General features: G+C 54.8%; 6 protein-coding genes and 1 non-coding gene across 7 annotated transcripts; 4 read left to right on the top strand and 3 right to left on the bottom strand.

Moving 5' to 3' along the window:
- Positions 1 to 205: 205 nt before the first annotated feature.
- Positions 206 to 1,906, bottom strand: PUNSTDRAFT_117360 (uncharacterized protein; the record flags this gene model as incomplete). Its single annotated transcript, XM_007378498.1, has 3 exons — positions 206 to 516; positions 575 to 927; positions 988 to 1,906. 2 exons carry the CDS (start codon positions 1,904 to 1,906, stop codon positions 629 to 631), a joined length of 1,218 nt encoding a protein of 405 aa, XP_007378560.1. The 3' UTR covers positions 206 to 516; positions 575 to 628.
- A 6,604-nt stretch (positions 1,907 to 8,510) lies between these two features.
- Positions 8,511 to 9,565, top strand: PUNSTDRAFT_140138 (vacuolar ATP synthase; the record flags this gene model as incomplete). Its single annotated transcript, XM_007378499.1, has 5 exons — positions 8,511 to 8,561; positions 8,656 to 8,737; positions 8,840 to 8,922; positions 8,991 to 9,078; positions 9,170 to 9,565. The coding sequence occupies 5 exons, from the start codon at positions 8,511 to 8,513 to the stop codon at positions 9,220 to 9,222; spliced, it is 357 nt and encodes a 118-aa protein (XP_007378561.1). The 3' UTR covers positions 9,223 to 9,565.
- A 172-nt stretch (positions 9,566 to 9,737) lies between these two features.
- PUNSTDRAFT_59521 (uncharacterized protein) lies at positions 9,738 to 11,000 on the bottom strand (the record flags this gene model as incomplete). The annotated part of the gene is made up of 5 exons (XM_007378500.1): positions 9,738 to 9,829; positions 9,887 to 9,935; positions 9,997 to 10,521; positions 10,574 to 10,734; positions 10,790 to 11,000. 5 exons carry the CDS (start codon positions 10,998 to 11,000, stop codon positions 9,738 to 9,740), a joined length of 1,038 nt encoding a protein of 345 aa, XP_007378562.1.
- A 187-nt stretch (positions 11,001 to 11,187) lies between these two features.
- PUNSTDRAFT_140140 (SGT1-domain-containing protein) lies at positions 11,188 to 14,432 on the top strand (the record flags this gene model as incomplete). The annotated part of the gene is made up of 10 exons (XM_007378501.1): positions 11,188 to 11,525; positions 11,587 to 11,674; positions 11,730 to 11,989; positions 12,042 to 12,183; positions 12,240 to 12,419; positions 12,475 to 12,558; positions 12,612 to 12,775; positions 12,823 to 13,191; positions 13,245 to 13,819; positions 13,867 to 14,432. The coding sequence occupies 10 exons, from the start codon at positions 11,188 to 11,190 to the stop codon at positions 14,430 to 14,432; spliced, it is 2,766 nt and encodes a 921-aa protein (XP_007378563.1).
- Positions 14,433 to 14,542: 110 nt separating this feature from the next.
- Positions 14,543 to 14,614, top strand: PUNSTDRAFT_t4. Its single transcript has one exon. It is a non-coding gene; the product is annotated as a tRNA-Thr (tRNA).
- A 189-nt stretch (positions 14,615 to 14,803) lies between these two features.
- PUNSTDRAFT_123576 (uncharacterized protein) lies at positions 14,804 to 16,739 on the bottom strand (the record flags this gene model as incomplete). The annotated part of the gene is made up of 2 exons (XM_007378502.1): positions 16,605 to 16,739; positions 14,804 to 16,553 (listed from the first exon to the last, which is right to left on the bottom strand). The coding sequence occupies exons 1-2, from the start codon at positions 16,715 to 16,717 to the stop codon at positions 14,804 to 14,806; spliced, it is 1,863 nt and encodes a 620-aa protein (XP_007378564.1). The 5' UTR covers positions 16,718 to 16,739.
- A 697-nt stretch (positions 16,740 to 17,436) lies between these two features.
- Positions 17,437 to 18,927, top strand: PUNSTDRAFT_94856 (Mov34-domain-containing protein; the record flags this gene model as incomplete). The annotated part of the gene is made up of 9 exons (XM_007378503.1): positions 17,437 to 17,501; positions 17,553 to 17,629; positions 17,684 to 17,812; positions 17,867 to 17,955; positions 18,011 to 18,251; positions 18,302 to 18,394; positions 18,462 to 18,562; positions 18,618 to 18,686; positions 18,742 to 18,927. 9 exons carry the CDS (start codon positions 17,437 to 17,439, stop codon positions 18,877 to 18,879), a joined length of 1,002 nt encoding a protein of 333 aa, XP_007378565.1. The 3' UTR covers positions 18,880 to 18,927.
- Positions 18,928 to 20,689: the final 1,762 nt, after the last annotated feature.

Genomic DNA, 20,689 nt, shown 5'->3' on the forward strand with positions numbered 1-20,689 from the left:
TATGCAGCGCGCGCCAACGTCATCGGCAACCTACGACCTTTGCCACGCTTCCCGCGCGCCATCCTTGTCGCGACCAGCCAATCGGCCGCCGCACATTGACAATCCTCAGCACCATCCCGTGCGCGTCTGACCGAGACCCAGGCGGAAACTGACGCAGGGCGCTCCGTCCAACGTGACCGGGGGAACGGCTCTCCCGTGAACTGAAGGTTCTAGCAAGTGGTTGCGGTTACATTTGCATGGAGATAGACAATACTTGAAGCATACAGAGATTCATACAGACTTATATTACGACGACGCTATACCGGATCGAGTTCCAAAGCGAGCACGGACAAGGGCGCAGGGCGACGGGGGAGAAGACGAAAGGGTTACAACGCGGGACGTGTACGCGACGGAGATAGCGTCGGGCCCGGCGTGCTATAGCACAGGCAGTTCTACGGCCAAGAGTCGGGAGCGCGCGGCTCCCGTACACCGCTGCCAGGCTGAGCACATATAAGGGGGGCTGGTCGAATGCATCATCTGCCGAAAAACGTCAACACGCGAGCTCGACCGTACTGTCCCAGACAGAACAACTCACGAGCATAGATCGAGATCGGTCGTCATCCATCAGCGGACTCCTCCTCCTCATCCTCTACTTCACGTCCCGACACTCACAGCCGTAGTCGCGGCCGACCCATCCCTTCCCACAGCTCTCACACCACCCCCGGGGACCTTTCTCGACCCCGACCGCGCTCACGCGTGCGCTCCCCGTCGAGCCGTTCGAGTACACCGACGAGCTGTCCTCGCGGTGGATGCTGACGAGATGCCGGCCGAGATCGTGCTTGCGGCTGAACGAGCGCCCGCACGACTTGTGCGGGCACATGTGCGGCTTGGGTCGGTTCGGGTCGTGCGTCGCCATGTGCGTCTTCAGGTTGTACGCCCGGGCGAACGCTAGAGACCACGACGTGTAAGTGCTCTGATAAGGACCGCATCGAGCACGGTCGCACGTACCACGCGGGCAGCTCGGGCACTTGTATTTCTTTCTCGGATCGTCGCTGTGCATCTCCTCCCTGGCCTCCTTGAACGAACGCACGAGCGGGATCGGGGGCACGGCGGGGACGAGGGGGAGCTCGGCCTGCGACTGTCGGCGGGCGGAGACGTTGTGGGGCGCTACGGACGCGCCGTGCGCCGACTGGGTATTATACGCCGTCTTGAGCTGCGGGTAGTAGTCCGACGCTGCGGAGCTGCGGACGACGGGCGGAGACCTGGTGTAGTCCGAGTATGCTGCGCTGCTGCGGGTGTACGAGTGATTGGGGTTCGCGGCGGAAACCATGGGCGGCGAGCGGTTGCTCTGCTGCTGCTGATGTTGTGGTAGTGCGCCGAACGAATTGGGATCGTCCGTGAGGGAGGAGAGGCCGCTCGCGGCGGGCGAGGGCGTGGCTGCTGCGGCGTAGTCGGCGCCGGGATCGACGCGGATCCGCTGAAAGTCCATATCGATGGGCAGGGAGTAGTGGCTCGCGGCCTTGGCGTTGTAGAAGGATTCCGAGTAGGCGGAGAGAGAGTCGTCGTAGCCCTGGGAGAAGGACTCGGAGGAGACGGTCAACGTCGAGGGCGGGCCGTGGGCGGAGCGGTAGGAGTGAGTGGGGGTGTCGGAGCGGAGGAAAGCGAAGGCGTCGTTGGAGTCGACGGTGAGGAGCTGGAGCTGGATGTCGGACTCGTTGAAGGCGGCGAGGGACGAGTCGAGCTCGGACTCGAAGAGATCGGGGTGGGGTGCGAGGATGTCTGCGGAGTTGAAGGAGAAGAAGTCGATGGGGGGCGGGGAGAGCGGGAGGAGGTGTTGCTGGTGGTGGGCGGGCGGGGGCTGGTGGTCCTTGTATTCGTCGGTGGGCGGCGGGTAGACCGGCGTGAGGGCAAGGAAGGGGTCGGACATCCTGGCGAGCAGTCGGGACGGGAGTGCTTTGTATGCACGGCGCTGGGGAGGGAGGCGTTGGCAAGCAGGCCCGAACCGTCCAGGGCTCCATCGCCTTCCCACCCCTACCCGCCCGGCGGACTTTCAATCCAATATGGCAATGCATCGCCCTCATCACAGAAGCACGTGTGGCTGGGCACCATTGCTCTCCGTCCTCGTCGGCCAATCCGTCCCCTGCCCAACGCACCCCACAAGCCTCCGGAGCGTGGTAGACGACGTCTGCGTCGCGCCCGGGCGATTCATCTGTCGATGCACGCCGCGCCACGTCGCTCAGAAACGCTATCACCCATCCACGTACGCCCCGTCAGTTCCCCCACCCGCCGGCGCTCGTCCCCTCGAATTCGCAATAAAACCCGAGCGCTGCGCGCGCTGCGGTCAAAGAAGCCCGCGTTCTTCCCCAGGGTCCCCCGGCGCGTCAACGCGCTGAGTACGCAACCCCCCCCTCTCTTCATCGAGACATCAGCCCCAAACCGCAGCTTAAGCGTACTTCCGCCAGCCCCCCCTTGTGGCGCTGTCCGACTCAGATATCGCAGCACATGTCGGTCGCGGTGTGGTCCAACACCTCGCCGCCGCCCCTGTCTCGGCCAGTTTTATTATGAGCGACCCGCCGCCCGTGTGCTTGCCTATCTGTCCATCCGTACGGCGCTTCGCTCGCCGAACGTATGACTCGCATGACTAATCGGCCCCATGCCGCGACCCACGTCGCCCGTCCTAATCCAACCTAGTCCCAGTTCTGCCATCGGTTCTTTCTCTTTCCAGGCCGCGAAAACGCCGAATGAGCGCGCGGGCGCGGGCTGTGCAATCGCATCAGCCCTTTGCGTGACGAGACCTCGCCTTTCTCCCGCATTCTGCTGCACCGAGTTCATGGGCCCCCGCCTGATCCGTGCCCAATACATATTACTTTCACTTCTGCGATTTCCCGTTCACGATGCAGGGGACTAACGGACGCCACCGACCGCCGTGGCCTGACCATCGACCTATTTTTTGTTCCGACAGCCCGGCGCGCGTCCATCACCCCAACCCTCGACACCGCCTCCGAATCGCGTCCCTGGTCCGAAAACCAAAATCAAGGGCCTGCGGGTGGCGCGTCAGCACGTCAAGCATCGACGTACGCTTCACACGCTCATCTCCCCGCCTGGACGACGCGTCCTCACCGTCGCGTCCGGCCGCGCGAACGCATCATCGACCCCCCAAGAAGCTTAATAAAGGGGCCCAACCGTACGACTCACTGGAGCGAACCCTTCTTTCATGTGATCCCACGTAATCAATAGCACGGCGCGCACTCGGGGGTCCCCCACATCGTTCCTGCAGATACATCTCCCCCCACCGTCACACCTACACCTTCCCAGAGATCAACGGAGCTGACCAAGCGATGCATTAGCTCCAACATACCATATACTCGTATGCTTCAAACATAGCGCAACAGCTTTCGAAACGCTGTTGGAATACCAACGGATGAATGGGATCTCTACCACGATTCCCGACAGCAGCGGCGCGCGCCCTACTTTTCTCTCGTGGCTTATCGCAGCAAGAACGGCCGGCGCGCAGTGCCATGGCTATCCTTCGGAGTCCTTCCGGCCTATGTACGGACGCGCGCGCAGCTGACACCGGAGATCCGGATCTCGGCGCTAGCTGGTCACGGTCTTTATTGCTGAGGCAACTGCTACTTTATCCAACGCGAGCACGTCCATTCATGTACATATATTCCGTTCCAGGCAATACCGCACGATTATCATCTCGTGCAGCGTGTATTACATTTCGATGGCACGAATGCATGGATCATGAATAGGAAACGGCCTAAACAAAGAACGAAGCTATCTCTACACCGGGCACCATACGAGTGTTGAAGATCCGATGCAAGCCACGGCTGGACAAAGCCGTCCGTATGGCACAGGATCCATATCGTCCACTATGGAAACCTCGCCAGCGCGAATGAAGGGGCAAAGCACGCACTTTTGGCTCGATAGCGCATGTACCTCCGGCCGGACTTCGATGGAGCCGCGCCGAAGTAAGAAGCTCCAATACTAACGCATCTTAATCCTCGCGCGTGCATTTGCACCCTACCCGTTCCCGCCTCGTGTTGTCCACCGTACACGGAGGCGTCACCATGATGCAAGCCCCCATGACGAGAGCCATTCCATCCGCGCGATTGAGTTCATCAGCCATCTCCCGAACCACGCCTGCCCTGACAGCTCCTAGGGTATCTCAGTCCACCCTTATGCCCACTTCGACCCAAAAGCCGCTTCTGCCTCCGACGAGAAGCTACCAAAAGTGGCGCGGCTTCATACACTTTTGCATGCATCCGCGCCGTTGGGACGAAATGCCCGTTATTGAACTTTCCGCCCTTACTTCCTCCGACCAGAAGCTTGATACGCGGCCATGGCAACTAGCTCCTCGATTTGGCTCCCTTCGCTTCCACGACGGTATCCGTCGGGTGGCCTCAGGTGGCCTCCGTGGGCTGACAACAACTTCTCCCAACTTCTTTGCTGATGCGTGTTATCACGTTCTGAGCCAAACTTATCCTGGGCCTCTCAGTGGATCTTGCTCTGGGTCCGGGTCGGCAGGCTATGAAGCGTTGGTTTGATGCATATCGTGGTAACTGCTGGCCAGCGCCTCATTGGCCACTGCCTGCCCTCGTACAGACCTGCACGTTCGCTTCTGTGCCATTACTCTATACCTTGGGTCCCGGACGTCGGGTTCACACATAATACAAACTCGCATCAGCAGCGAAAGCCCATAGAGTTAGCGTTTCGTGCAACAAGTCGCGTGTTGGTACCAGTGACCAGAAGACATAAATATGCCGTTATCGCCCCCTGCCTGCGCACATAATTGATCTCGATTTACCCCTGCTTGAGTGTCCGGTAGGTAGATCAAGAATAAACAACCAAAACAAATTCGCGTAACTTACCATCCCGCGTTCGGTCGGTCTGGGCGAGGGGGAAAACAATGAATACATTTGTAGTCAGCAGCGGTGATGGCGCATCCCCGCGTTGCCCATGGGCTTGGGAAGCCAATCAATGGAATCTCGCTCTGGAGGTGGTCGGTAGCAGTATTGCTGTGAGGTTGTGCGATCCCTCCGGCTTTTGATGAGACATATGTTGCAATAGCCGTTGGACGATCCGAGGGTGTCCAAAAACAAGAGAAAAGCGCCACGAGGAGACGAACATACATGAAAGCTTGGAGGATCGTGTGCTCAAGCGATCCGGCAAGGGCGAGTTCGGGGATACCGATGAAGGTATATCTCATCCAGACTCCGCGCCTTGCAATGTTTCCCATCATCATCATCATCGAAGGCGTTGGATCCATCGAGCCAGGCCATCATGCATCAGTGTTCTGACTAAAGTCGTTCCGTGACCCAGACTCGCTTCCATACCCTTCATAATTGACCCATTCGGTGAATCAGAACAGGGCCTGTATCCGAAGAAAGACGGAGATGGGTAAATACTTAGTAAGACGATACGGTTAAACGGGAAACAATATTGATCGGGGCCCTAAGAGAGCACTATAATCCGAAGCATCCGGGATGAGCCGTGAGAGTTAGATATGCTCTGATCAGAAGCAAGATCATGAAACTGGGAATGAATGGGACGATGGATGGTCGACTGGAAGGCGAAGAAGGGGTCCTATAAGTCAGAGAAGTGCGAGTGACGGGATATGACAAACACAACGCGAACAACCCGGAGTGAAGGAGCACGCTGCGATTGCACATGCATGGCGGTCGAATGTGAAGTATAGTTGCATCAGTATGTTGTCACGGGAAGGGGGGACTGCAAGGGGGCCCGCCTGGGGCCCGCACAGCATCGAAGGAGCGTCGAAGCCACAAACAATCGGCGTCTTCGAAGTTCCCGGAAGGTGAACCCTGTTTGCTTCCGTTTGATGGCCTGATGGCATGCGGTGCACGCGTTCCTGGGGTTCCGCCCCCACGCCCCGCAATTAGACATCGCAAGTCCGCACTCCGCGAACGACGTCGACCCGTGCCGGTGCATCTGCCAGATGGCAAACAGGGCCGAAAGATGCGAGAGACGAAACGATGAGCATGTGCAAACGTAACCACATTTCCACGACGCACCCCCCCGGGCGACGACGAAAGATGTGGTGGTGGAGGGAACCCTACCGGTGGTTCAAGTTTGGTGAGACGGCGTCCCGTACCGCGATTGGCTTCCTATCGTCATGTTTCCGCGAAGCTGATGCAGACGATGAGAGACTATCGGGCGCAGTGGGTCTCTCGCGGCGGGACACATCATCGAAAATCCCAGTCAACGGGACTTCGAGCTGTATCCGTCACTGCGGTCTCAGGATCCATGGTACGAACTTCAGTGGCTATACGATCTAAGTATGTGAGTGCCCGTCCGTAAATGTGGTGTCTGTGCTTCGTTATGTTGTGATAGACAGCGCCATAAGGGATGCGCGTTCAAGCGGTGCAAAGATCCTGATTAAGACTCCGTATCATCATCAAATCGGCGTATGATTGCTTTAAATGGATAGAACCACTCTCCAGGTTGAGGTCCAGACGACAAACGCCGGCTGAACAACAATCGTGAAAAGGTAGAACTCTTGATTGTGGAGAGTATATAGTCGACCGCCGGTCCATAGAAGAAAAACGAGAGTTTGAATAATTACAGTTCAAATATACACCTTGTTTCTACCATGTGCAAGTACTGGCGGACTCGACTTCGTCTGGCCATGGGAAGCCGGAGCCCAGAGACGGTAGCAATCCGTGCGCGGTATCAAAACAGGCCGAAACCTTCTGCAGTGCCATAGAAACAAAACCTTTGAAAACAACACTCTCTGGTTCGTCGATATTCCTGGAGCCGGATCTGAGATTGTTCCCGTGGCGCGGAGAGGGTGGGGCTTCGAGTCCCGGATATCGCTTCGTGAGCAATTGCCTGTATGCGGAGGCACAGCACTCCGAAACGAGAGATGCCTGAAGCGAGCGCGGACGAAGAGAGTCGCGCAACATCAGTTGCGATTAATTGAGCGAGATCGTTCCGGGTTGCGTACATGCGGATGAGCGCATCGAGTTGGTCTTTCGACTGTATAGTTGCAGAGCGTGTACGACAGTGCCGGCGGAGGACAAAAGCGCCATATGCACAGATCTGTTGATTCGAGTGAATGAATGCCGGAACAGCGGCTGAGCTATCATAGAAGCAAGGGGGCAATCGACCCGTGCGCTATTGGTGCTTGTACACTCTTCAGATCATCTGACGCTCACTTCGTTGCAGCAAATCGCACGGTGCTACTTGCTTGGTATGAAAGAAAACGATCGCTTCGACCGCCAGAAGGGATGAATTCGGCTCGCACGTCGCGTAAATTTGGAATAACTCAGTTATCCGCATTCGTAAATCGGCAATGCTGGATGATCATCATCCTAGATCGAAGTGAAGCAAGACGTTGTGAACCGTTTTATGTTCCCGAAACGCGGACTACGACACGTATGAGTTACAAATTTCGATATACCTCAGAAATAGAGTGAAGCAAAGAGACACCCACGACCGAGCCAACGCTACTTGGAGTTTTTACCACTGCTATCAAAGCATCGATGAATGGTTTAATCAGCTCCTCATCAACGCCGGAGAATAAACCATCCAGATACCAAAAAAAGATTCCGACACAAACACAACGATAATCCTTGAAATGAAGGGCATGACTAGCCCGTCGTATGTTCGGAGCGAGGAGTCAGCGGCATTAGCTGTAACGTCATGTAAGCAGCAATGAATCATGAGCACGCACGGGTCCCGGTAGTCCCGGCATGCTTTGGGTCCGTTCGCAATCGCTTGCCAAGTATGGTAGCTATCTTACATTCAGGCTCTGATTTAACCTCTCCGCATAGAGTTTTATCCCTGTAACCAAAGTATGAGATCCCGCGCGTGACACAGCCGTCAAAGAGTTGCAATGACAACAACCAGCCTGCGTACATGGGACAGCACCCCTTTGGATGCCGGATAACAGCGGCGCGCAGTATGTTGATTCGTAACGCCGTTTTGACCCATACGGACGAGTCTTCGTCGATACCTATGTCAATTGAGCTGGCGTTGAGGATCCAACGTCGACTGATGACCATGGTTGTGACGAGAAGTCCGAGTTCGCGGAATACAGTTGGAACAACTTCATCGTCTTACTCCAGGTATCCGCAGCATAGCAGCCACCCTCATCTTCGGGAGAGTCCAGAGTAACAGTCTGGAGGTGTTCGAGATTGTTCTGGGAAACGATGATCGCACGGCTGAACAGCAGTGCCTGGTTGAAAGTCCGGAGGAGCGACAAAAGCGTATGCGCGAGGTAGCCGCTAGAACTCAATCGATTGTTTCCCGTCGGGACAGACGGGCGAAGGGGTGGTGCGTGTCAACTTTTGCCGAAGCGGGTTGTCATCCCAGTACGCTGCCTCGATGAGTTTAGACCAGCTTTTTCTGAAATACAAGAGCACAAATGATGAGATGTTCAGGAGACTGAGATCAGCGCTAGCGAGACAAAGCGCCCTTAAGGTGCCGCAATTTCCATTGCTGGGATCACGCGCTCCAATGACCGAGGGCTGTAAGTGGCGGTACCGCTATACTTGTCGTGCACTTTCATGGCCGCCTCCTTCAAGGACAGGAATCTCTTGGCCGTCATCGGCGATGAAGTGCGTTGAGCTCTGAGTTGTCTCTTCCAACGCTGTCCACATCTATGCCGACAAATCAGGGTCATTGACAGGATGTATTTGTCTGTTGTGCTAGGACTCGATCACCGGTCTTCTCCTCGCCGGTATTGGGCACATAAACGACAAGCAGAAGAAGAACTTCCTGATCGTCGATAGCAGTACGTCCACATTGTTACTTCAGTTCACGGCAGCGTCGTGCTCGTCTGTTTGATAGGCGTATGCCGGTATATGCGCAGTACTGATGCAATCAACCTCCGCAGAAACTCAAGTGTCCACCATTGAAGCGGCATTCGAAGAGTTCACTGAACGCAGCGACATAGCCATTCTACTGATTAATCAACATGTTCGTGATCCTATTGCCTGGCCCTGCACTCGCTGACACATCCTCCGACCTGTTATGGTTGCATGCAGATTGCTGAGAAAATTCGGCCGACTGTCGACAAGTACCAGAAGGCCTTCCCAGCCCTCCTCGAAATACCCTCGAAGGATCATCCATACGGTAAGCTCGGGCGCTTGTATTGCCATCGGGTTCTTAACCCACTGCGTTTCCGTTATACCCTCATCCCATGGCTCACACAATTCAATGACAGACCCCAATAAAGATTCCATCCTGAAAAGGGTGCAGAAGCTATTTGGAGAATGAGTGCTACGCATCGGATTTTTGTTTCAATTTCGGCAGATGCAACCTGGCGTCCTCGGCGTTCGAACGCCAGGAAAGCTATACTTATCATGTAATGCAAAAGTGTGGCGCCGAATGCGAGAGGACACGGATAGCCCATCTTCGAAAGGCACTGGGTTACTCATCCCTGTTGGTTGTGGATACGTTGGGCATTCGCCGAGAAAGCGGGCGCGGGACGATATTCCCAATGCGCGATCGCCGAATTGGTCAATCTACCCCGGGCACCTCGGCATCCGGAGTCAGTAGCAATCTTCCGAGGCCCCCGAATTCACAGCTCTGTAAACAACAGGACTTCATTGGGAATACCATTCCAACCTGGCGGGGTTTGCAGATAGCTTGCGAATGATGTTCCCGTATAGTACACAATGGAAGATGGAGTGGAGGTGCAATGGGCGGCGTCATGCGCCTGTACCTGGTCGCGATTACCCCGGCATGCAGGTTGTGGCTGGACTATGTTAGCGGTGTATCGGTGCAGGTTCTTATACCTGCGTCCACCGCATGACCGGCTCTGTTTCTCGTACGTCCGGCGCTCTCTCGACAAATACTCGTATGGGGTTCCGACTGCGAGAGTCTACGAGAATCATGTTATGGCTAGGCCGCAGTGAGGGGCGAGCACAAAACTACGCACTCGGAATGTCGATTAATAGGTAGCGGAAGACGAAGTAGCCCTCATCGTTCTAATATGAAGGCAGCGTTGAAGTCATACGGAGACTGCAGTGCATGCAAAGCTCGACTCACCTTGACCAAATCGGCATGCACCTCGCCTTCTGTCCATGTAACACCCGCGGCTGGGCGGGATTCCTCGCTAGAAGCACCTCCAAGCCTCATCGAGAACACTCCGAGGACGACAGTCTTGAGGAATCCCTGCCTTTCCTTCGGCCTTTCCGAAGTTGGTGATGGACCCGTTGTCGGCGGAATCGACGGCGCAGGTTCGCCTGTGAGGTACCTAAACGAAGACTTGAGCCTATCAAGTGACCGCGACGACCAGTCTTTGATGTCGTCCACAGTGATGGACGATATATCAGTGAGTGCCGCTTGTGTACGTTGGATGGTCTTGTCGACCCAGGTTTGCTCGGAGTCGGTAAACGTAGTCGAGGTCGATGATGTGGGGGAGGATGATATGTAGAAATTGAGGAGTAGGTGTTCTCGACCGGAAGCATCTACCGCTATGCGCGAATTGACGTTATGGTTTCGGTGCCGCGGGCGTGTGGAGGAAGGAGGGTTGTTGTGGAAAACAAGAGGCGCATGCAAGTATCTTGCGACCTGGCAAGGACGTCAATTCCACTATCGAGGGCCGAGTTGTTATTTGATTTACCTTGGACGACCGTCTGATCTTGTCACACGCTTCTCCATAGAGGACGGTCGGCGAATTACTGGAGAACAACTCCGAGGTGAGGGAGTATGTCAAAACCGTGAACAGCCCGGCACCGAGAAGTATGACAGTCAGGTTCGTAGTGCGAGCCGTCGTCCGCATGACTAGTCCGCATTTGCTTTAGTCTATGAAGCGCAATGGATGTGAGCGCACCCGTACCTTTACCGGTTGTACTCAGTTCCGACCATGGCTTGGGCCTCTCCTGTCCGGATCCTCGTTGAATCATTCCGAGCTGAAACGGCCCAGCAGTATCGTTGTTCAGACTTTGACCCCCAGAGGCACGCGCCTTCTGGTCCAGGGCTTGGGAAAGTAGGGATGAAGCTGGCTGTCCGCGATGCGTCGCGTATAACCGATAGTATCCAAGCAGCATTTTGCGGTGGCAACATAACGAGCGATGAGAGCGAGCGATAGATGGTCTGTACTGCAGGAAGGTATTCATCGCTCTTTGCGCCGAACGCGAGCTTGCAACCATTCTCCACGGGGGTTCGTTTCAAAAGCGCAAGCTTCTGGCACAGCCACGACAAGCATCTCCTCGACTAGATCTCTGTCAGCGTGCTATGGATATATTCAATCGTCCACCGTCGATCGCAGAGGATACTCTACAATACACTATATATCCAGCACAAGATGCAAGAGACAGCAACTCTGTGGCAGCGCTTGCGACAATTCTCCAAGAATATGTCGACTCCCTGATCCCGGGGCATATATGGCATAGGGATACATTCGAGTTGAAAATTGTGAGGGACACCGAGGTGAATCAAGGGGTGGGATTCTCCGGAACTGGATACCTTTGGCTTTTGGAGGGATGTATGCGAGTTGGGGACTGCGTCGACGACGAATGGTGTGTCGTATGGCTGCTGAGGGAGATCAGCAAACGATGGGATGTTGTCATCAGGTGCCTTTTTCGTCTATCTTATGCGTCAACTCTAGGGGCTAACTTGATTCTCACACCACAGTGTATGGGACACTGATGGTGAATTCCTGCTAATCGAGGCAGCGGAGGCTCTTCCTGCATGGGTGACACCAACGAATGCAGAGAACAGGGTGTGTGTCCTGTTATAACTTGCTGGAGATGCATTTGACTCAACATTGAATACAGGTCTGGATCTACGCCTCCAAGTTGCACTTGATACCGCTCTCACATGTCTCCGCACCTTCTAGCAAGCGGCGCCGTTTACAATCGAAATATGCACGAAACCGTGACGACGAGGGCACGGACGATCTCCTGAATGCATCGCATGACCGGAACGAGAATGAGTACCTATCTGTGCACGACGCGCTACTTCTGGTCAGGGACAAGAACGTTGATACCGAGGCACCGGTCGCTGTTACTGATGCTGTCTGGCGGAGAATTGAAGGGTTTGCTACGTGTTCTCCTCCTAGTACACGCATGCTCAAACTTGTTCCACAGGTATCCTGCTGCACTGGCGCAACACATACACAAAACCAAAGCACACCTGCCGGTTGATGTGGCACGGGCGTTATCTACCAACCCGTCCCTGGTGCAGAAAGCCGTGGAGACTTTCTATACCCGTGATGCTATCCAGCTGCGCGTAAGCAAATCCTATATAATCGTCACTCACAGGTTTCTCACCTAAACATCTCACAGGCTGCTCACAAGATGTCGCGGTTCCCCCCACAACCCTCTGCCCTCCGTACAGTCAGGATGACTCGTACAGCGTACGCCCAGTTGTTGGGCCAGAAGTTCCATCCGCCTAAGGTATTTGGCCGATGGCCGGAGAAAGAAGGTACCAAGGAGTGGAAGTGGAGGGACGTCGGAATGAAGATTGTAGGTGCTGAACTATAGACGAGGCGTACCATCGTGGACTGACGATCATGCACAGGCGTGTGGATTTGAGATGTTATATCAAGAGGGAAAGAGACGAAACGAGGCCATCACAATCAACCTATCCGATGAGGCATCAGCAGTTGGTTATGCCTCTTTTCTCGATGTGTTTGTTTTGCTGATTTAGTTGCGCAGACGCGAGCGCGTCACGATGCCCTGCGCCGAAGCATCGATTACCAAGCCTACATCAAATCACTAATGAAAGCAGGTTATTTCGAGGGCGAACTCGAAGGTTCACAGCGTTGGAACGAGCTGGAGTCGAGGGCGATCGATACGTACTTGAATGTCCGGAAAGACGAGTAAGTGCGCTCATACAGATCCTGTTCTGTTGAGCAACTCAATTCAGTGATGCAACTCGGCCGTCGTTTGCAACGCAAGTAGAGGGAGCTGTATCCCGTGCTCCGACCTTGGAAGAAGCTTTGAAGGACAGTCAATCAGACGAAGACAGTGACGATTGGCTGAACATCGATGCTGAGGACTTCGATGAGGTGCTGGAGCGAACGATGGGCAGGGGAAGCTCCTCTGGTGTGACAAATAAGGATCCTGCTCATTCTGAAAGCGCGATGGCGGCTGACGAGGAGCGTGACCAAAAGAAAAGGGAGGAGCGAGAAGAAAGGGTCGCTAAACAGCAAGCCTCGCGGCTTCAGGACCTGGCGAAGAAGGTCGAAGACTTCGTCGAGGGTAAGGGCGACCTGGACGGGGCTCGTTTTGCCGAGTAAGTGATTACCGATTTCCTCGTGCTCCTTCCTTCCTGATATCCCTTTTCAGTGATCCAGACTCGGAGTCCGATAAAGAAGATGACGCCATGAGCGACTTCAGTGATGAGCAATTCTCCGATTCTGATGATGAGGACACGGAGGACGAAGCTGCCTACGCTCGTCAACGGCGAGAGGACATGGATAAACTCGTCGCGCCTCTTGGTCCCGGAGAGTATGGCAGGATGCCCCCATCTTTCCATGAGAACTCGCAGCAATTCAAGGAGGAGGAATCGCAGGAACAGGATGGTGACGATAGTAGGGACATTGCTCAACCGCGTCAGCACGCGGATGCAGCGTCGAAGAAGCAGCCCACAGAAGAACCCGTACGCTCTCGCCCGCCGCTTTTGCCCCGCGACAAGTATGAAGGTGTCGACTCTGATGACGAGTCGGACGACGAAGCCTATGAGAATCCGTTCCAATTGGAAGAGGATGGCGAGGACGAAGAAGACCGCCCGCAAATCGTGGGCGAGATGGAGATTGACATGAAGGAGGAGGAGGAGGAGTTCTTAGAGTTTTCTAGGAAGGCTCTAGGTATCTCCGACGAGCAATGGGGAGACATCATTCGGGAGAGGAGGGGGCGAGGAGGTAAGTCTTGCTATGACCGGCTCAACATCCTGCTAACAAAGTATCAGCCTATGTTCCTGCCGGCGTTCTCGTCCCGGATAAAGCACCAACGAGAGCCCCACAAGGACCACGAGCAGCCGAACATCAGGGTAGCGCAACAGAATCTCGGCTACGTAATCCCCAGCCAGGACCGAGGCCGGATGTCAATCCTGATCTAGATTCCTTTGAATCTGTGATGCGTGCCATGGACGCCGAACTCAGCCGTATAAAAGGAGCCGAAATTTCACAAAAGAAAGCAGCGACTACGGTCACGCCCGGTAAATCCGTCAATTCATCGACAGCGAAGGGGAAAGGCAAGGCGAAATCAGGTCCGTCGGAGGAAGAGAACGACGAGGGCACGGGTATGGACATTGAGGAAGCGATGGATGCAGAGCTCCGTAACGCCCTACAACACGGACCTGTTGAAGACGACGACAATTCGGACTTTGAGTTCGAAGAGGGTGAAGGCATGGATTATGCAATGATCAAGAACTTCCTGGAGAGTTTCAAGAGTCAGGCCGGCTTGCCTGGACCGGTGGGCAATCTCGCCGGGAGGTTGCAGCCTGGTTGGACACTGCCTCGGGATAACTCGTGAACAACGGTACCACTATCTCATAGACGAATTGACTGTACACTTCTGCCGACGTACTTAGCTCTTGCCCAGAGATACCTCGTTATATAATAATAAAGTGTGACATCCACAACTCCCGCTTAGCTCAGTGGTAGAGCGCGTCACTAGTAATGACGAGGTCAGTCGTTCAAGTCGGCTAGTGGGAATCCATTTTCATGATCTGATGACCGTGTACCCGTCTTTCTTTTTGTAGCTTCTGTGCGTAAATTGCTATTCAAATAAATTACTGTGCTGAGCCCACAAGCGGCGACGGGGCGGTATCGACCGCGAGGCCGCTCTATTCCGTTCAGGCAACGGCTGGATTATTCACTAGCGTCTATTTCCGTACAACATCGCTAGTATTCCATGTTCCGGACCCACTGCTCGTCCGCATTGTATGCCTGCTCTATTTCGATCCCTGGCAGTGCCCTTCTCAACGCCCGAACCCATAGGTCCATCTTTTCCCAATGCGTACGGAGTTGTAGCTTCCTCAACGAACCCTCCTCAACGCGACGCAGCAGGGACGCAGCGAATGCCATGGCCTCGACGTCAATCCGCTGCCGAAGTGTCATATTGCCATCGGTGTCGTAGGAGTATGTACCCTCGAGAACGAGGGTGTGCAGATTTGGTGCCAACGGCTGCATGCCCCGGATGGAAGAGAGGAAAGTCGCGGCATTGCGTAATCGAGAGCCGTGTGACTTGATGCGGATGGTATCGACCCGGGACATCTTTCCGAGTGCGGCTACCAGCCCTGCTGTATGTTTCGAGAACTCCCCAAACTCCAACAGGAGCGTAGATGGTTCTGTGGCAGCAAGGTCACTTTGCATGGAGAGAAAGGTTCCATTGATGGTGTTGTTATCTAGCCACGGCCACCAGAACTCGACGTTGGGTTCTGGCTGGTCAAGCGCATGGAATACTTGCGTCCGGACAGCGTAATACCCCTCACTCCCGGGGAATCGCAAGGCGAGGACGTTGTACCGCTGACCGGTGGCAGTGAGCGTGCGCCACGACCTGGTGACATCGGAGGGAGTGATGCGTCCGCGTCGATCTGTTACTCTCGTCACGATACGGAAGCTAGTTCTGCATGTGGGAGGAAGCTGAAGACGGCTCAGGAGCCAATTCGCAGCTCGAATATCGGAGTCCTGAATCTCCAATCGGGTCATGTTCGGAAGCGGAACCTTGACAGGAACAAGCGCCTCAACGGCCCTGTTCCAGGAGGGGAGGACGTTTTCTAGCACAAGCTCGTTGAGGCCTGTATGTTGCTGAAGTACGGTAACGACTTGAGCCAGATCTCCCTTGATTGAGACCGCTGGACGATCGGTGTCCGTTACCGACGAGACCCGTAGGTGCCTCAAGTTGGCAGGCGATTGTAGCAGAGCCGAGCGCCAATCGAAGGAAGTGGCTTCCAACAGCTCGAGGTTCGTGAGGCGCGGACAACTCCAATTCAAGACCTCTTCCGGGGGCGCAGTCCAACGACAATGTAGGAGCTCGGGAAGGTATGCCACCATCGACCGAACATGGTACCAGGCGCGCCCATCAACGCCCTTTACGCAGCTAGGGTCATGCCGGAGCTCCTCCTGCAGTTGTGCGGCTAGATTCTGGGCGGTGGGTTCTCTGGGAAGTTCTGCGTGAGAATACAGGTAGCGGGGAACAGGGTCTGCTCGGCGATTCATCTCGAGTGCCGCAACAGGTTGGTGCAAATCCAGAATGGACCAGAGTCCGCGCGTGGAAAGGGCCGTAGACCGCCAGTAGTGTGAGACCTGGGCGACACGGACCCATTCATATCGTCCACTGGCATGGGATGATGAGTCCCGAACGTAGAGAAATATCATGCCGAGAATCTCAGGTGGGAGACGGCAGGCAGGGAGCATGTTGTTCCTATGACGTTGAAGTTCGAGGAGATCTTGTGAGAGGCTCGAAACGCGCGCTCTAAGCTCGTCCACCGTTAGGTGAGCCCGAGTGACGATCTTCGCGTCACAACGTCGTCGTTTGCCAGGGGACTCAAAGTCATCGGACATGTTGCATTGGCAGGTGATGCAGTAATGCCCGGCCACTGTGTCAGGCGATTCGGAGCGACGGCGCTTCTTCGACGGCTCACGGCTGGATCTGAATGCGATATATTAGCTTATTTCCCCGTCAATCGAGAGATTTACGCACAATGGGGCTAGACCCATCGCGGGCGCGGCAGTATTGATGATATCTATGGCCTTGTTCAACACGTCCGAGGTCGATTTGACCATGGACAGATCCCCGCGATCGACATCCATCATGCTCGGCAGCTCCTGCAAGGCCCTCTTTGCAACAGCGAAAGGATTGGAAATGTCACTGTCGACCGGAGGTATCGCCGCGGGCAGCCTGGGGACTGAACGTGCTGGAGCACTCCGAGACGGCGCGGAGCGTCCTGTCTCGCCTTTAGGTCGACCGGGTTTCCGTCGCGAGCGACCGGATAAGGCGGCTGGTGCTTTCTCGTGCGTCTGGGCCCGATTTTGAGAGACGCCAGTCCGTGAGCGCAAGTTATAATGACGTTCACTCATTGAGATGTATTCTGGCTTTCAGTTGGTGGTTGCGGAGGAGTGTCGACAGATAGGTTGTCTTTGGAACGCGAAGTGGGCCGCCCTTGAGTCTATATAACGACGCATTCTCCTATTGTCCTGCGTGTTCCACTTTGGCTATTGTCCTTGTGACCAATCATCGTGCTGCGATCATCTGACAAAAGGCCATCCTAGTTCAACTGGCACTGATCTGGCAGCAGTGTCGAGACGCAAGACATGGTGATATTATATGAAAGGGCGTTCATGAAGCTTGATGTGGTCGCCGGGGGTGAAGAACGAGGATAGTGAGCGCTTTTTGTGCAGCAAGTCGTACGTCTCCGTCGAGGACCGGGATCCGGACTGAGACACGGTGACGCGCCGCGATTGTGGCGGTGCGAATAGATGGCACCTGAGCGTGGCGGGGCACGCGTTCATCGACTCTGGCGATGAGCGCGACCATGGACACAGACGATCTGCCTGTAGTGCTTCCATCAAGCACAACGTCAGGTCTCTCGCTAGCACTGTGAGTGACCCGGAGCTTCTGGGTCAACGGAGTATGACTGGTCACGCTCAGCCACCCCTTGCCGATCTTGAACATATCAGAGCATCTCACGCGCCGCAAACTCCAGACGGACAGTAACTCGCCGTTCGGTATGATGCAATTCACCTTTGAAAGCCACGACCCAGCGTCATTGACTTCTTTAGTCTTGGGTGCTCTCCTGGGAACGCAGAATGGGCGTGAAGTCGAGATAGTCAACTCCTTTGAACTTGCGGTGGAGGAGTCAGACGCAGACAAGGTTGATCACGGATTCTTCATCATCCGCAGAGACCAATGTAAGCTTTTGCTTGAATCTATGTAATGGATATGCTGATCTTCGTCCTTCCAAGACAAACAGGTCTTCCCCTCCCTAGAATTCATTGGTTGGTACACTGTGGCACCGCAACCCACTGCACGTCATATCAAGTTTCATGAACAGGTTCGCCAAATAACTATCACTCTTTATGGAGGTCCTACTGAGTATATGATCCCAGTTTACAGCGTACAGCTCAACCCCTCTACTCCTCATTCTGCAACCTTCATCCCCATCCACCGCATCGACATCAGATGTTACTGCTCAAGCACTGCCATTCAAAGCCTATGAGCCCACCACCGAGATTCGGGACCGAAAGACACGCTCAGTTTTCATCGAAGCCTCGTATTCAGTAGAAACCGGTGAAGCCGAGCGGATAGCCGTTGACTGGACCGCGAAAGGCGGAGGGGGCGAGACTAGCTGTATGCATCGAATTCCTAAGACTTCCGTCGTACTGAGCGTTTCTTTCCAGTGGAATCTCACCTACAGTCTCAACGAGCTGCGGTGAAGATGCTCCATGATCGAATTATTCTCCTCGTCCAATACGTTACGGACGTACTTGCTGGTCTGTCATGCAATACCTTGTACGCGCCGTCAGTACTAATATTTCCTTGGTTTTCTTCTTGGATCAGGGCAAGAACCCATTGACCACGGGACTTTGCGGTCGCTATCTGCTCTGATCGCCTCCTTGCCGGCGAGCGAGAATCCAGCCTTCCGCACAGAATTCGAGACGGTAGGATAGCCTATCGTCGTCAGCGCCGCCATCGTTCGCTGAACATCTGTGCTAGGAATATGAGGACGTCCAGCTAACGGCGCTGCTTTCGACACTGACGAAGTCGGCCAACACGCTCAACGACGTGCGTGCACATGTTTCTTGCTCCTGATATTAATTGGTCTGATTACGCTTTGCAGTTTGTTGACAAGCACGCGGTACTTACCTCGGGTGGTCGCGATGAACGTGGTGGAGGTTCGGGAGGTCCACGCCGACGGGGCATGAGTGGACGTGGAGGTCCTATGGGAGGATCTGAGGCTTGGGAGCGATTCCATTGATGTTGTCATTGCTGTTAATATACATTGGTCTGTACAAACATGAATGCCTTTATTTGTAAAGATGGTCAAAGGTTGGAGAGTTTCTACTTGATTCATCGGACGAAGGGCCGCGAGTTTCCGAGAGTGATCAAAATCTGAACAGATCTTGCAATCAGATAGGGATAGTCTCTCAAACATCTGACAATGATAGAACGGAACCATGATCACGTCTTGTGTCTGAGAAGGCACGCGACCGCGGTCAAGTAAATCACTTGCTAGCGTCACCGCCCCGAGTGCATGGCAAAGAATCGATGCGACGGCTGCCTACACAGATACACGACTGAGAAGGTTTTAGGGTTGGGCCATATTGCCTATGAAGTTCTAATAGGCGAACTTTGAGACTTTTCCATACACCGAGTTCTCTCGGACTCAGGCCAGCCCTGCAGATGAAATGGATTCGTCATGATATTGTTACCAGGGGGGTATTCTTTCGGCAGGGGAGTAAAAAAACCCTGAACTAGGTATCATGGGTACGGGAGTTACAGGGGGCACCTATTATCCACATACGTGTTTTGACCGCATGTGAAGGGACAAACGGGACGCGGCAGGGAACGGAGGACGAATGTATGACACCTTGATGTCCGCTACGCATCGCTCGCGTGGGGAAATTCCGAACAGAACAGGGGGACCGCTTGGGGACCGCTTGCGAGCGTGTACGCTTCTCTCGTCCGTACGCTCTGCTGCCTGTGTCGTCTTGTGGCCTAGGTCTTTTAAACCTGATTTACACGTCCGTGGCATTTTTGCAACCGCTTGTTTATTCAGTGTGGCTCGCTCTGGTGCGATGGTCAATTACCTTAGTGCTTCCTTGCCCATCAACCACTCGTTCGACGAGGAGAGACGGCGGCATTCCACGGTCGCCTTTCCCAACCTGAATCACTGCTGTCGGACAGTGTACAAGTCACGGCATATATTGATATGTCTGTAGCCCTTCATCCGCGTCAACCTCCTGCGCAGGTCGGATTCTCCTGAACGATGGCATTGACACCACGTTCAGTTCGCTGGTCCGGACTCTTGACGTTTTTCCCTCTCGATCGGCTGCCCAGGACGACCATCTGTTTACTGAAGCAAGGCCATCGGCGCTGTTGACGGTTCGGCGGCGTTGAACCAGTGCAATCATCAGAATCGAGGGCACCGAGGGGGCAAAGTGGACTCGAGGATCTAACGTTTTCCTGTCGTCAGATCCCATAACTTCATGGTACACGTACGTGGACGCAATATGCTCATAATGCGGCGACTGCTGCTGGCCAACTGCTCGTCCAGGTTGCGGATCACTAGAGCATTCGCTGGTGGCCCTGGTCCGTGGGGACGTCCTTCCAAGGTACGGTAACTGCTGTTTTTCCCGCGCGACAGACTCGCGCTGACAGGTTGTACCCATCGGTAGGACCAGCTCAAGTACTGTAAAGCGCTAGTGTTCTCTTGAGCTGAAGAGACGGCCAGAACAGCGACGCGATCCGACAGGTTGTCCAAGATTTCGGCGTCAGTCCAAGAGACCCTTCATAGTTAGGGGAGTCCTGCACAGTGTCATTGTACACCTCGCCGATAAGAACGCCTCAATATGCCGATGAGGACCGCAAGCATCGGATGTGCCAATCGAGGACTTTGCTCGATGCGACTTCACATGCAGGCTCGTGAACCCTTGCACGTCTGCTAAGAGGACTGAATGGCGCCATCATCTTGCACCCGAGCCGGGTTCAATTACCTCGACCAGTCCACTGAGCAGTGTAGTTCTGCTCTCAGCGGCGGAAGCTTGTTCGGTGATGGCTCCCCGGGG

This window comes from Punctularia strigosozonata (genome assembly GCF_000264995.1).
Source record: "Punctularia strigosozonata HHB-11173 SS5 unplaced genomic scaffold PUNSTscaffold_1, whole genome shotgun sequence".
Lineage (NCBI taxonomy): Eukaryota > Fungi > Basidiomycota > Agaricomycetes > Corticiales > Punctulariaceae > Punctularia > Punctularia strigosozonata.